Source organism: Ammodytes marinus (assembly GCF_949987685.1).
Source record: "Ammodytes marinus genome assembly, chromosome: 6".
In the NCBI taxonomy this organism is placed as follows: domain Eukaryota; kingdom Metazoa; phylum Chordata; class Actinopteri; order Uranoscopiformes; family Ammodytidae; genus Ammodytes; species Ammodytes marinus.
This window is the reverse complement of record NC_137235.1, coordinates 27,493,318-27,509,018: the sequence shown is the minus strand read 5'-3', so window position 1 is coordinate 27,509,018 and position 15,701 is coordinate 27,493,318. Positions and strand designations below refer to the sequence as shown.

Below are 15,701 nucleotides of genomic sequence, written 5' to 3'. Positions count from 1 at the left end.
TATACAACATGAATAGTGTTGTGGCCAGTGAATAGAAGAGTTAGTTTACCCAGTATGGATGGAAGGCTAAACAGCTGATGGCCCCAATCCTCTGTCCCATGAAGCCGTCGTAGTACTTTATGTTGCTGATCACATCGCCGTTAGCGTTGTACACAGCTATGAACTGGTTCATCGATCCACTGGAGGGCAGAGAGAGAGAGAGACAGAGACAGACAGACAGACAAAGAGAAAGAGAGAGAATGAGAGAGAAGGAAACAGAGGGAGAGAGAGAGAGAGAGAGACAGACAGACAGACAGACAGACAGACAAAGAGAAAGAGAGAGAATGAGAGAGAAGGAAACAGAGGGAGAGAGAGAGAGAGGTCAGTTGTGTAGTTGTAAAGAACTATTTAGACGAAAGATGTTAGGAGGACATGAAAGGGAAGAATGATCTTGACCTCCACATTGTGCAAGTCATGAGTTTTTTTGTTGGTGCTGGAACCTGAATGTACACAAACTAAACTGACCATGCGAACAGGTTGGCCTGTGGGTGGATGTCCAGGGCTGTCAACCCCTTCACTGTCTGCAGCACGTTGATGGAGTCCGGCGACCGTGGCTCAAAGAATCGAACGTCTCCATTTACACTGGGGAGGAGAGGGGGGGGGGGGGGGAACGTCAAAGGCAGTGCAAGTCAGTACACAGCCAAAAAAATAACTAGCAGTTGGGTTGCGTGAATTAAAAGTGGATTCAGCGATTATGTAGAATGATTTTTTGTCAAAATCAGTAAAAATGTGTGCGCTGAAAAAATGAATCCAGTGTTATAACACAACTCTGTAAAATGGTATGTTGCTAGCTATGGTGGGCCCCTTTGTTTACAGAGCCTAGGCTGTGTATTAATAACGTTAGACTTTTTTACACTGCACAGCACACATGGTACAGGTGGACAGGTAGTGGATCATGGAGGAGATATTCACTGATTTTGACAAAAAAAAAAGTGGTTTTGACAACATGCGTTCTCCAGAATCACCGACTGCACCTTTAAACCCGACAAAGCAAGAGCTTACCTGACGCTGATGATATGTCCGTCTGTCTCCTTCTGTATATGAGCCTTGACCACCCAGGCTCCATGCTCCCTGTACGTCATCACCCGACTGCAGCAAAACACACAACACACACAGAGAATATGTCAGCTGTGGCGTAACTGTGTGTGTTTTTACAATCAGCTGTCAGGAAAATAACACTGTATTGCATAAATTCAATCATTTAACAATCAACAAAAAAAAAGGCCGCAGCTAGAATCTAATTGCAACAGTGTATTTCACATCTTGTAAATGAAAATGTTATGTTCAATTGAGAAAAAGAGAAACAAATAAACCAATGTGTCCAAGTTAATCAAATTACCGAATGGTCTCTAAATGTAAGGTATTGATCAAGCCACATTTGGGGAGTAGTTTTCTCAACAGTTGTAACAGTTACTTCCAATAGGTGAGTTGTTGTTTTAATTTTCTTTTGCTGTGACGATAAGATAACCCAGGGATGATTCATAAACACGGAAGGTTATCACTACAGGAAACATTTCAAAAATGGAAAGACCAAAAGGTTTGAATATCAGGACAAAGAAAGAAACTGGTTTGTGGTTGCTCCTCTTCACTGTTATCGACTGGAGAGTTTTTGAAGTACTTTTACTTTGGAATAATGGAGTCTATTGTTTGATCTTGTGTGTGTGTCATGTCTCACGTGTTATGCAGACTGTAACAAAAGTTCAATTAGACAGAAAACAGCATAATACAAACGCACGTCTCTTTCTAAGATATAACATGTAATAAAGAAGAAAGACCACTGGGTGGCACTGTGGGATAGAGTGAAAAAAGAAAAAACTTTCTCCTGGACCTGGAGAGACTGTGGTGACATTAGAGCTGGAAACCAAAACGCTACAACTATCTTTTTTTTTTTAACTGAGCTGTCTCAGAATTACCCTCTACCCATAATGCACTCTATCAAAATTGACCAATTACATCCTGACAAGTGGTGTGACAGGAAATGCATTTAATCCTCTTAAATTTCAAGGACAGAACACATACAATTGTATCAGTTATCTTCACCCACTGCTGACAATAAGAGGCTGAGGAAAAACTATGAATTTAATGTTGAGATTTAAAGATCTAAACTGTGGCACGCATAACATGAAACATTTCATCAAGAATATTCCAAACCTTGACGATTTAGCGCCCGTCTGCTAGTTGCTATGTAGTTGCTGAAAGATGTCACTCCATGCCAGAGGGGAACTATTACATTAGCTTTACCTAAGGATTTATAGGCCACTTCATGGCATAACTGCTTTGTGTTTTTTACCTTCGGGACAGAAATTAAAATAATGTTTAACCAACTGTGGGTGATACGGTGCCGCAAGGGTCCACTAAAAGAGGTGGCAACCCCCCCCCAAAGGGAGATTTACAGCCCGTTATATATAATATATATAGATTGTAGGACTGAATAATGTAGGACTCTATAGGAGTTAATGCCCACAGAAACTGCTGTGTGTGTTCTTAATAATGGAGACAGTAAAAGAAAATGAAAGTGAAAATGAATTAATAATCAATTTAACCTTCTCTGTGATACGAGGGTGATGAGGAGAAAATGAGAGCGAGAGAGCGATTTTTTTTTATTATTTACAGTCAAGCTTTATAATTTGGATATTGAAGAGTTTTTTCTTCAATATCCTTGCCAATAAAGCCTTTTGAATTAGATGAAATAGAGAGAGAGAGAGAGAGACAGAGCGTGTGTGTGAGTGTTACCATTCATTTGGACCCATCCTCCTGTCGAATACGCGCACTGATCCGTCACCCAGACCGGCAACGATGAGCGACCGCGCGGAGTCACAGGAGAGGCTGGTCACACAGCTGTCTGCTCCGGTAGGGATGTCCTGGTGGACACACACACACACACACACACACACACACACACACACACACACACACACACACACACACACACACACACACACACACACACACACACACACACACACACACACACACACACACACACACACACACACACACACACACACACACACACACACACACACACACACACACACACACACACACACACACACACACACACACACACAACAAATAAATATCTGTTAAAGGCTTGCCACAAAGGTACCATTGTCATTACAGCAAACGTTTCACACTAAATCTTCTTTGAAATCGTCAGTCATGAGCTCTGTTGACTGTTGGCTCATTGTTAGGTAGACCCAGCCAGCATCAATATGCAGCCACAGGCTGGCCCATTTGTACTTGTATTAAGTCCATCCATCAAGACAAAGATTAGCACCAAGAACCATTTAGATGTGTTTAGGAACGAGGGAAAAAGACAAAGAGGAAACCACATCAACGCAAATGGCTCTCTTCCACCATAAGCATACTGTACACTGTGCATAGTAAAGGAAAGCATCACAGACAGGATTTATTCTTGTATTATCATTAGAGCTGTATTGAAAAAAAAATTGATAATACAATATAATAATATAATATAATTCAATTGTCATAAATCCACCTTAACATGCTCATGTTCTGCTCTCCATCCAGTGTACCTTTACGTATGCACTCACACACATTTGCAGCTCAATATTCAGTCCAATGCTAAAGAAAATGACATGAAAGTGTAAAATAAAATCCAATTTCAATAGAATTTATATATTTTTTTCAAAGATTCCTCTCATGGAGGAGTGCATCTTTGAATCCAAGAACAAACAGTTCTTTAATGGTGTACATTCTTCAGCCAGTGTATAATGTATCGTTATGTTTTTCCTTAGTAAGTTTTGTTCATACAGACTTTGAATACAGAATTTGTGGACTCTCTCTTTTTCTTTTTCACTTGAACCCAAGAACAACATATTGTTTATGTGTATTCTTATGACCACACTCAGCTCAGTGCACTCGAGCGCTGGCTGCCCTAAGGTTATTAGCTGAACATATTTGAACAACTTTACTGCAACACTAGAGACCAAGTGATGCTGTAACGCTCATTATACAACAGCACAACACTGGGCCAAAGAAACTAAGTGCCTGAGGATGTTGTCAATGGACTCCACAATAAATAGTCTTTAACGTCCATTATCTCAAAAAAAAATTTCTTCTTCTAATACTCGGAACAGAATATCTCAACTTGTAAAGCACTTACATCAACCCAACTTTCCAAAATCATTATTAGAATTATTATGAAGGCTATTACAGAAGGATATGTTCTTAATTGTCTGTCTCATTTTGTTTTCAAAAACATGCTTAAAATGCATTTTTAGGACATGTTTTTTAATTCATAAAATGGCTGTATCCAAAATTCACCTGCAGATTCTCACTTTAAAGGATCTTATCATTTCAATAAAATAGTTACCAAATGTAACCCTAAAGCTGGGGGGATTTGTGTGCATCGAAATCCAGTTGTGATTTATTTGAGAAAATGGCGGAGATTATTACCTGGACCTTCATCTCTCTGTCAGTGTCCCAGATCCTGATGACTCGTACATCTCCTGACGTCATGAGGAGACCAGTCTCCTGCTCCCAGTCCACCACCATGCCTGCTCCTGCAACACACACACACACACACACACACACACACACACACACACACACACACACACACACACACACACACACACACACACACACACACACACACACACACACACACACACACACACACACACACACACACACAATTAAAAACAACACCAGGACTGTGTGTGGTTATAAGACTTATACATCTGGACTGATATATAAAGTTTGCTTAAAACAACATAAGGTAACTTTTAATGAATGCGGAAAAAAGCTTCAAAAAGGCGCCCCAACATCTGACATTCGGGTTATAAAATATTAAATTAATGAGAATATAATTAGTACACAATATGGGAACAGCAGAGTACATTTACAGTTTTTAAGCAATTCATTGAATTTAAAATGCTAATCGAACACACACCCACACACACAAATAAACACAGCTGTTCAACACACCGAGGGGGTGTTGACCCGCCCCAATACACAACACACACAATCTGTTGGAGGTTTACGAAGGCTCTCGCTGCCACATGTGGCACATCAAATGACAGATTAGAGCAACTGCTTCTCGCACCACTGCACCACTTATAATTAAGCCACAAAGAATTCATAAAAAATAAATAAATAAATTAAATACACTGATTTCTGCAAACATTTTAAGTGAATTATCAAAAAATGTTTTATATTAATTTACAATGTTATGTTTCACACATTGTCACTGAATTTTTGATCAAAGTTCCACATGAGTGTATAAAAAAAATGCCCCTCATGCAGATGGAAGAGTAGCTGGATTAGCATTTTGCTTCCTTCAAAGCAAAGAAGAAGGGAGACGCAAACGCTGACCCTGGATCAGAGCCCGTCAGCAGAAATTCGGTCTTAAGACTATTGAAACGGCTCTGGAGTGAGACAGCCATGGAGGGGAAGAAGCTAAACACAGCCAGACTCTTCATATGTTGGCAGTCACAGCAGAGACCAAGTGAGCACTGTCTCGTGTCAGCTACCACTTGCCCTGCTGGCTCACTGATGCCTGCCGCTTCAAATCACGTTCTTGTAAGATTCTAAAACAGGATCTGAAAAGCTAACCCTCCCCACTTTCTGATGTCACTTTGCGTAACCAATGACTCGACAGAAATAACCACTTAACACACCAATTGGACATGCAAGAATGTGGGCAGGGTTGGAACTTTTTTTAATGTTTTATTCTTCACACAACCCTTTTTAGTCTGTGTGTAGTACATAACTATGAAAGCCTCGAAAGAGAGATTGAGAAAGCAACCAGCAACATTCTCAAAAAAACACACTACCATAATTTCTTTCATAATTTAAATTTTTTTTTTGGCAAATCACAGCAGAAACTCTAATATCAGCTCCAATTGCATGGAGTTAAATTTAAGTAGAAATGTTTTCAACCTTGGACCATTCCACCTTTCACCCCTGTATTGCTCGGACTGCCTTGTCTGTTTTTGTAAACTACTACAGGAAATAAGGTGAGAGAGAATGAATGACAGGCAGCACAGATGTCTGGTCTGATGTAAACTAAGGATGCCGCATCTGACGTTGGAACCCTTTGAAGACTGTTTGGTACACATTGTACCTTGACTAAAATTATATTGTGAAAGACATGTATATTGTTTGCATCCTGGTCGGGATTGAGAGTTGAAGAACCACATTTCCCACAAGCCACGGTGCTTCTTTCTGATAATGGAACTTTAAATGATGAAGGAGAATGGATAAAGGGAGCAGGCTGCAGGGACTCTCCAGAAATGCAAAACGTATATGAAAACACTCAGTGTCTCTCTCTCACTGGGATGCTTTTAAACCACAGATGAAACAGAATCCCTTTTTTTTTCTCTACACTTGAAACTCATTCCCCATGCTTCACTTCCTCCCATTCCTCCTCATCTCTCGCTCTCTCTCTCTTAACCATCTCCATTATCTAGATCACCAACACATTTCACCATCGTGCATTATACATATAATTTAATTCTATAACACGAGCACACACACACACACACACACACACACACACACACACACACACACACGCACACACACGCACACACACACACACACACACACACACACAATCTTCTCATCCTAATCGGCTCTTTGCACGCAATTCGAAAGTGGAGAGATGCAAATAGGGACTCCCATTACTTTGCTCTCTTTCTCTGGTCTTTGGAGAACTACAATGAACATAATGCATTATATGACATCCTTTCCCACTGCTCATTTCCCTGCGTGTGCCACCTTTTATGAGTCGTGACTTAACTTTCCTGTACTGAACCATCTGTTAGGGGGGCTTTCTACTGTTCTACTGGGCATGTGTCTTGAGGAAAGCCCAATCCCCCCATGAGGCCAATACAGACACTCCGCTATGACATCATGGGGCCCGCTCAGGCGTCACAAACAGCATAGCACTGTAGGGAGCATGGGCTCATGAATGGGGGGAAAAGCACACAGGGAAAACCACTTCACAGGACCCACAGGCTCAGTCAGCGAGCGTTCACAGCTGCGTGCCATGCGAGGAAGGCTTGATGCCGGCTCTTTAAAGAGGTGGTGAGAGAGAGACAGAGAGAAAGAGAGAGAGAGAAGGCTTTCCCTTTGAAGCCGGCAGCTCTGCGGTGAGGGAATCTGGGACACAATGAGAGAGGGGGGTTGGAGGGGGGGGGGGCTTGCACTCGCTGAAGATTTCCCTTAACGCAATGGCATCGTGTACTGTGTGCATGTTCTCCGCTATAATGAGGGGCACGCATGCCAGCAAACCAATCCTAACGTTTAGATTCAGTTTTACTTCATTGATTACTATTAAATGTGTGTCGCTCGGCAAAAAACTGCTGGCAACTGGCAATGAATTTAGGCATGTAGACCTGGACAGGACAACTAATCTAAGTTCAAACTGAGCAACAACATGGTGTAGAAAGGGGGTTTAAGTGACTTTGAACATGGCAATGTTGATGGTGCCAGGCGGCCTTTTCTGAGTATTTCAGAAACTGCTAATCTACTGGGATTTTCACTCACAAGTCACAACCATCTCAAGGGGGAGGGGGGGGGCGCTTTACACACTGCGCCAAGAGAGAGCACCCCCTTGTCTCCAACCAGTTTGACTGATTTTCTCCATGACGTCATGTGTTTTTAGAAACAGTGGACAATATAAGGAAGTCCAAATATCCAGGCTGTAATGAACTAGCTAACCTTTTGCCCAGTTCAGCCATTCCATTGGACTTTTCATCTCTTTGCATCAATCTCTATATTGCTCTTCATCCACACACCCTCTAACCCCCCAAACTCTATTCATCCCTAATCTTTCCCTCCTGTATGTTCTCTTCTTCTCCACTGCAGGCTACCAAATCCTCCCTGCCTCCGATCAAAGAAAGAATACCGCGAGTTCAGGGGGGTCGGAGCTCATAGGTCTGCAACCTTAAACCAGACCTTTAAGATTGTGTTCTCTTGTGGCCAAACACTCAGCAACTCAAAACAGGTTAAAACTCTGCTTTTTTCCAAGGAGAGGGAAACCACTGTGGGCCTGAGCAGGTCTTACTGTGTATAACCCACACGGAAATCAATACGGACAGGGAGAAATAGAGACGTGAGAGGGAAGAGACGGAGCAAAAGGAGTGTGGGCAATGTGTTTACACAGCTTTAAATCTCCCCACCTTACAGAGGTGTAGAAAGCTTCCATGTATAGGAACATTCTTTCTTTATGCTTTGTCTTTTTCCATTACTGCTTGAGTTCAAATGTTCTCCACCGAATAATGATATTAAAAAAACAGCTATTATATTGTTAGCAAAGCAACAAAAAAAAATACCTACTTCTGGCTCACTGAGTAGTGCTTGTAACTTTAAGGCTAAGTCCTTGTCACAGTGGACCTGGGTTTTGACTCCGGCCCGGGCCGATTACTGCATGTCTTTGCCATCTCTCTCCCCAACTCAACTCTGTCCTTAATACTATCAAATAAAGCTGAAAACACCCAAAAAAATAATAAAGCTACCTCTAACAGTTGCAGTTATCAGCTGTGGGAAATCCTCTCGTTGCATTGCCAGTATGCCCAGACAATCCCTAATGTGTGATGTATTAATAACTCCTTTCCACATTAGATATATCATTTTTCTCTCCTCCGTTTTCCTCTGGAGAAGGTGCATTCATATTCCGCAGCATTATCTAACATACATTCAGCAATGGACTGGCTCTCCCCCACACACTGCAGCTCATTAAACCAGCGCTGAGGCCTTCACTGTTCCTCTTCTATCCCTCAACGTCTTCCCTCTCCTCTTCCCTTCATCCCTGTTTGCTTTGTAGAGGTCCTCCAGGACTAGCGCTAATACAACCGTCTCTGGGATTACTTGGACTTCGCCCTGGAAAAGCATTTGGCCTGTAATTGAAGATTACGTCATGATCTTTGGGAGCGCTGTCTGACTGACAGGCGGGCTTCCACACTATGGCATTTGTCTAGGCTGGTTTTTACTGAGGGATGGCATTTGTGGAGGTAAAGAGCTTTGACCTGTCTGCTTGACTTAAGACATTGTGAAGATGAGGCATGACCCACATGACAGGAGCATTCGATGGTTCTTGTGGATAAAAGGGTAGGCTATCAACTAATTGCTTGGATGATCTGACATCATTCAAAACAAGGGACGTCCACAACTATAAGAACTTGACAAACGATTTATTTTAGATGCCCTCACAAATCCCATCAAACATGGCAAAATTGTGATTGAGTAAAACATGGAGGATAAGCTCAACCTTTATATATATATATATATATATATATATATATATATATATACACTCACGTATATAGTGTTATATAACAATATAAGGCAGTGTACTGTCTATATCTGCCCTGCAACAAGCTGTTCTGTTTTCACAAGACTGCTGAACCCTTGAGCTCATCACTATGTTGTTTTACTCACAACACTGGTATTATTTTACTTACACTATTTGTACTTAAAGAGTTATTGCTGTTATCATCCGTATTTAGTTTACATCTGATCTAGTGGTGGGCCGTTATCAGCGTTAACGTGCTGCGTTAACGCCAGACTCTTATCGGCGATAAAAAAAATATCGCCGTTAATCTCTTATTCCACCTCCTGTTCGGCTCAGGGGAGATGGTTCCCTCCAGGGCCGATGGCTGTTCGCCGTCGGGGTGAACCCCCTTCCGTGTGTTCTCTGGTCGGGTAATAATAGCCGGGGGCCGTTGTTGACACTTGAGGAGCCTTTATTGCAGGAGCGAAGCTTCTCTCACACACCCGCCGCTCTCTCTCTCCATCACTTGCCCACGACACAATCGGGTATTGGAACGCAGGGTGGGTGTGTGTGGCCACCGGTCGCCACGTGACTATAAGTTTCCAAGTTTTAAACACTTCTATCTCTTCAACGTCACCATACCCGAATCCTAAATATCCCCATAGCAGACGCTATATTTCATCGGGGGGAAAACTTTGTTTTGCGCCACAGTTCAGCTTAGACTCGGCCGTAATGCTGCTGCACACACACACACACACACACACACACAGACACAGACACAGGCACACACACACGCTGCATGTCAGAGACGAGGGGCGCTACCAAAAAGACGAGAGGAGCGGTTGGAGCAGTTGGAGCGTTTAGAGACACATGCGCGCACATTTATTTACATAAAATCGCAATCGCAGTCATTTGTGCAGTTATGTAAAATGTTTCACTAAGGAAAATGACAGAAAAAGTAACGCACAGTGACTTTGATGAGTAACTTTAATCTGATTACTGGTTTGGAGATAGTAACGCGTTAGATTACTCGTTACTGAAAAAAGAGGTCCGATGCCGGTAACGCGTTACTAAGTAACATCTTGTTGAACATTCATTCATCACCAATTATCATAGTAGAACAGCTTCCTCAAGCAGTTTGTGATGCATGTTGGAAACAGGAATGAGCCCCTGGTCTGATGCGCCACCTGGCTTGAGAAACACGTTCTCAAAGACTTACTTTGAGTCATTATTTAGGGAGCACACACATATTATGAATGAATTCAAATGAGCCATTTTAATCTAGATTAATCTAGATTAATTCCAAAATTCAATGAGATTAATCTAGATTTAAAAAATTAATCTATGCCCACCTCTAATCTGATCATACCTGCACAAAGCAGTATATACATATACACGACTACAAACTATTTCTATTTCATATATCAGTGATTCTTGAGGGACAAAACAGGGTGCAAAGTTGAAAAAATACAAACCCTATGTTTAGGCAAATTAAATTACATGTATGTATCCAACATATACTAAGCAACTGAGCTAAGCTTTGAAACAACCTCCCAGCTTTAGTTTTTTTACCGTCATTGGCCTATCACCACCGTCAGATGTCAACTCCGTCAGATTTCCTGTCAGACGGTGTTGACATATTTAACGTTTCTTAAACATAACAAATGGAATTTATCTAGTAGCCATTTGGTTTTTTCTGTTGATGTTAGGTGCTAGTATGAACTACTTCAGGAAAATAAAATTATCAAAACATTTCAAATAACTTGCACTCTGCAGAGGTAGAATTTGACAAGAGGTCCTTCAAAGTGACAGCTGCCCCTTATTTCGCCTGATTTGTTATTATGAAATGTCTGACGGTGTTGACTTACAGTAAAGTGGTCCCACCACTTAGAATCCTTATAAAACATGAATGTGTTTTAGAAAAACTGTTTTTATTGATATGAGAGTTTATTTAGTGTTGCTTTTGATGAAAAAAGCTATTTTTAATTATTAAAGTACATTTTTAATAGGTTTTATTGCATATGAAAGATTCAAACCTTCTCTGAGGACACACTGTTTTGGACGTCGTGAGAAGATAGCAAGTGTCATATATTTGACATAATAATGATAAAATTAAATTTAAGGGGATAATTGTGCTCCAGACATTCTATTCTTAATCCCTAATAACATCTACAATTTTAAATATTTTTAGTTTTAAACACAACAGCAGTTACATAAGAAAGACGGCCTTGTTCTCAAGAATCACTGATATATTATATCAAATCCTATATTTTAACATTGCACAGTTAGTTTTATATTCCCTGTTCGCCTTTGTGATGAAAAATGTCATTGCCAAATACTGCCTCAGTTATTTTTGTTCATATGACAAATGCAATAACTCTATTGAATATATATTCAAACGCTTGTCTACTTGGTGTCAATGCTAAAGACAGAATAAATTAGTCCGCCTGGATGGTTCTTGTCAAATTTTCCAGAATCTTTCAAGTCATTCGCCTATATCTATTTCAAAAGTCCAGAGTCCCTGGTTCTGGACTTAACAGGGAACCTGATGTTAACAAGGAAACAGGTAGTTCAGCCAAATCTAAAGCAGGACACAGTGTCTGCCTCCATAAAGCCAAAGAGAGGGCTGCCCTACTTTTACCTTGAGCAGGAAAAATAAAGGGTTTTAAAAGAAAGAAGATAAGACAGGAAATACAGGTGTAGGAAATGAGTGGAGGGAGGGGCTAGAGTTAAAAGAAGACCAAGTTGAAACATTATTGGTTCGGTGGATCAGAACGGCATTAGATCAGCTCTCAACCCAGTCTGCAGAGAAGTGAAGGCCGTGAGAATATTATTTCCTCCACTCTGTGCCAGCCAGGCGCCCCTAATTTCCTCTGGTTCCTCTGGAGTTTACCAGGGCTAATCCCTCAGGCGAGACGGCCTGGGTGGCTCTCTACGCTATTAAGAATCACACAGCACCGACCTGCTCCCAATTAAACACTGACACCTGAGGGGCTGAAAAGTGTATTTTTATCATACAGGAGAGAAGCCATTTTGAGGTGAAAATGAGTAATGGGGGGCAGAGCTTTTGTAAAGGCAGAGCATGGACTTACTAAAGGAAAATAGCTGTTCTTCTTCTTTAAATAAGCATCTATTTGAATAGAGTTGTGTGTGTGTGCGTGTGTGCGTGTGTGTGTGTGTGTAACTAGGCAGGGCAGGTCTGTCGAGATTTGGATTCATACACATGTTAAAGTGGTCTGCAGTAAGTGGAACACTAGGCATTTAAAAGATTTGGAAGGCAATGCCTTTCATTTTTGCTCTTTTCATTTGCCTCATTGAGCTAACGTTAGCTTAATAAGATAGTTAGCTTCACAGCCTGCTAGCTTTTGTCTAAAATCATGGACCCATTTAAAAGAAAAATGTAATTGTGAACTCCATTGTGTCATGCTATAATTTGCATACAAACATTAATGCAAGGGAGCAGGGCTTTGCAATATATTACTTATGTCCAGCTTATTGAAGGGAACATTAGTGGACAGTACACACATTACCACTATAGCCACAGCGACTCATCTAACCCTTGGGATGACTGGCGGGGATGAAATGATGGACTATCACCAGCAGACAGGATGAAGGGATGCCAGTGGTAAATAAAAGAAAACAAACAAAGAAGGCACGCTGCTGGCTATTTGCTGGAGCACCCTTTAGCTCTAGGACTGAGGGAGATAGAGAGAAGGAACACTCACCTCCTTGCTTACTCCTGTCAAGATAGATGGAGACCCTTCTGGCCAGACCTGCAAGCAGGGGAGGGGGGGGGGGAATGCAACAAAGCAAGCAAGAAAATTAGCAAGGAAACCACCCGTGCATGCAGACTGACACAATGGCACACACAATTCAAAAAGTATGACTTCATGAATACAGTATATACTCCACATGCATTCAAACAGCAGAGAGAGGGATGAACAAGGCAGCTTGGTGTCTCTTGTATGACTAAGAGTGAAAGGCCACAATCAGAGAGTGAAAGGAGAGAGAGACTGGGAGAGAGCCCTGAGCTAGAGCTGCTGCCTCTGCATTACAACAGGGACTGTGGTGGAAGCTGACCAGGGTCCCCTTCCTCCAAGCCTGCACGACACAGAATCCCAAATCCCATTAACCGCAGGGCATCAAGCTTGAGTAGACAGGGCTATAGGTGGGAATGTGAAATCATTTCCTTGGTTTAATTAAAGGTCACATATTATGCTCATTTTCAAGTTCGAAATTGTAATTTGGGTTTCTACTAGAAACTGTTTTCATGGTGTGGTGTCCAAGAAAAAAAAACTTTATATTTCTCAAAGTGCCATTGCCTTTTCAGCCTCAGTCTGTCACCTTCTCTTTAAGCCCCACCTTCCCAAAAGCCCAGTCTGCTCTGATTGGCCCTGATTCTAACTACCAGTTATAATCAGGGGGGATCTGGGAATGTGCTTTTCAAAGGTGACGGTAGTGATAGGTAAGGTCGGTAATGAAGGGGCGAGGCTTCTCCCCTTGTGACATCATAAGGATAGAGAAATATGACAACGGTTTTGGAACACAGGTTTTCTTAAAAATTGGATGTGGAACAACAGGTAACCATATTAATGTTGAAAGAACCATGAAAAAGTGTATATGGCATAATAAGTGACCTTTAAAGAACGGTTTGCTGCCTTGTTCAACCTCTCTGATAGATTGGGGTGAGACACAAAACAATATCAAAGGACCAGCAAAGTAACAACAAGCCAGATGGACTCAGAGTGAACAGAGATGCTTCACTGATGGGAAAACACAAAAACAAAGTTACTGCACAATAGGGATGGGATGAGAGTTGGTGTGTGTGTGTGTCTGCCAGCATCTCTTTAAGAAAAGTTCACAGACTTGTAGCAACTGCCTACAGGGGTAAAACAGGTAATTTTTTTTCGTGCAGCATAAACAACAGACGTGTGTCATATTTCAGTTGGTTTTACATTATTAATGCAACTGTGGCACAGCTAACATTCGAAGAAAAAAAATCTAAATTAAAGCCTATAACCATTGCACTAACCCTATCTCAGAAGGTATTTGGAGCAGTGGTTACTGATGATTGGGCCAGGAGCCGAGGTGGCGTGTGTGAAGGAAATAGGGAAAACTGTGTGTGTGTGTGTGTGTGTGTGTGTGTTTGTGAAAGATAGATAGAGAGAGAGAGAAAGAGGGAGAGAGAAAGAAAGAGGGAGAGAGAAAGAAAGAGGGAGAGAGAAAGAGAGATTGGGATTGTAGATGTATTTTTGAAATAAGAAAAACAATTTTTTAACACCAAAAGCTAAAGCTGGACTCTCCAGTAGAACTTTTTCCATGGAAAAAAATCTTGAGTTGTCCATTCTATTCAAACTGATGCCTCCGCTGTAGTTTGAATGCAGACGAAGCAACACATGGACTGTCAACTGACGACCCGGTCCAGGATAACAAGCGCAGCACCATTAAATGTTAAAGTCATAGCCCAAAAACAAGTCTGTTTCTCACCACAGGCAAAAGATTTTGAGTCGTTGAGAGCCAGACAGACAGTGACGCTAGCTAAAGTGTGTCTCCTCTCTGCGGGTCCCCACAGAGCTGTGCTGGCTTTGTAATGATGGAGACACATATGTGCACACACAGTATGCTGGTCCACACCTCTGCACAGACAATCCAGACAAGCCAGTGAGTCAGACAGAAAACTCATCCTGACAGCTCAGCTCCTGTTGCTACCAATTAGCCAAATACGTATCTTATTTCTATATGGAGGGGTGTGCTCTAAAACAAGGCTGTTGTTCTGACATGTGCTCACACTAATAGGTGACACTGGTTGTGACATGTGCTCACACTAATAGGTGACACTGGGTCAGAGATAATTGAAAAACTTTTTTTCAAAACTAGACATAAGTGTGGTGGTTAATTGTGCTCTCAGGTATTCAGAGGAAAATAAAGCTGTCAAAACTTCCCATAAAAAAAACAAAAAACAAAAAAAAAAAAAAAACTCCTTGACTCAGAATCCAGGGCTGAGAATGGCTTGAGGCAGTAAAAAGTGGAGCAGTAGAGAGGGTAAAGAAAGAGTAAGAGAGAGAGGGGGTAGCCTGGCACATCACAGAAGCAGGTGGATGACTGACAAGTGTGTAGTGTGGGTGTCAAGGCAATTTTCAAATATCAACGACCACAGTCCAAGTTAAAAAGTATCACATTTATTCACACAGACAACCCTCTCAGCAAAAAATGGCTAATAATCCACCTGCCACATTTTGTCATTAATACTGTGCTCTTAGTTTTATCAATCACTGGTCAATTTTAGGATTCTTGGCTATTTTGCGTTCATAACATGTTCCAAGACTCAACTTTGTCTGTTTGCGTCGGTATGTTTCTCCTTTACAGCCATCTTAAACTGCCATTATCTCAATATAATTGGCTGTACCAACTAATA

At 41.5% G+C, this 15,701-nt stretch overlaps 1 protein-coding gene across 4 annotated transcripts in view; it reads right to left on the bottom strand.

The window, feature by feature from the left end:
* The window catches only part of rptor (regulatory associated protein of MTOR, complex 1), a 158,804-nt gene that overhangs the window by 3,102 nt on the left and 140,001 nt on the right, over window positions 1–15,701 (bottom strand). For 2 of the 4 annotated variants that reach the window (XM_080029310.1, XM_080029313.1), the window contains 6 exons: window positions 13,012–13,059; window positions 4,462–4,568; window positions 2,773–2,900; window positions 1,042–1,128; window positions 505–621; window positions 50–179 (listed from right to left, as the gene is read on the bottom strand). In XM_080029310.1, the coding sequence (XP_079885436.1) occupies window positions 50–179; window positions 505–621; window positions 1,042–1,128; window positions 2,773–2,900; window positions 4,462–4,568; window positions 13,012–13,059 (617 nt within the window). The remainder of the gene's footprint in view (window positions 1–49; window positions 180–504; window positions 622–1,041; window positions 1,129–2,772; window positions 2,901–4,461; window positions 4,569–13,011; window positions 13,060–15,701) is intronic. The other 2 variants (XM_080029311.1, XM_080029312.1) reach the window with 1 other exon arrangement.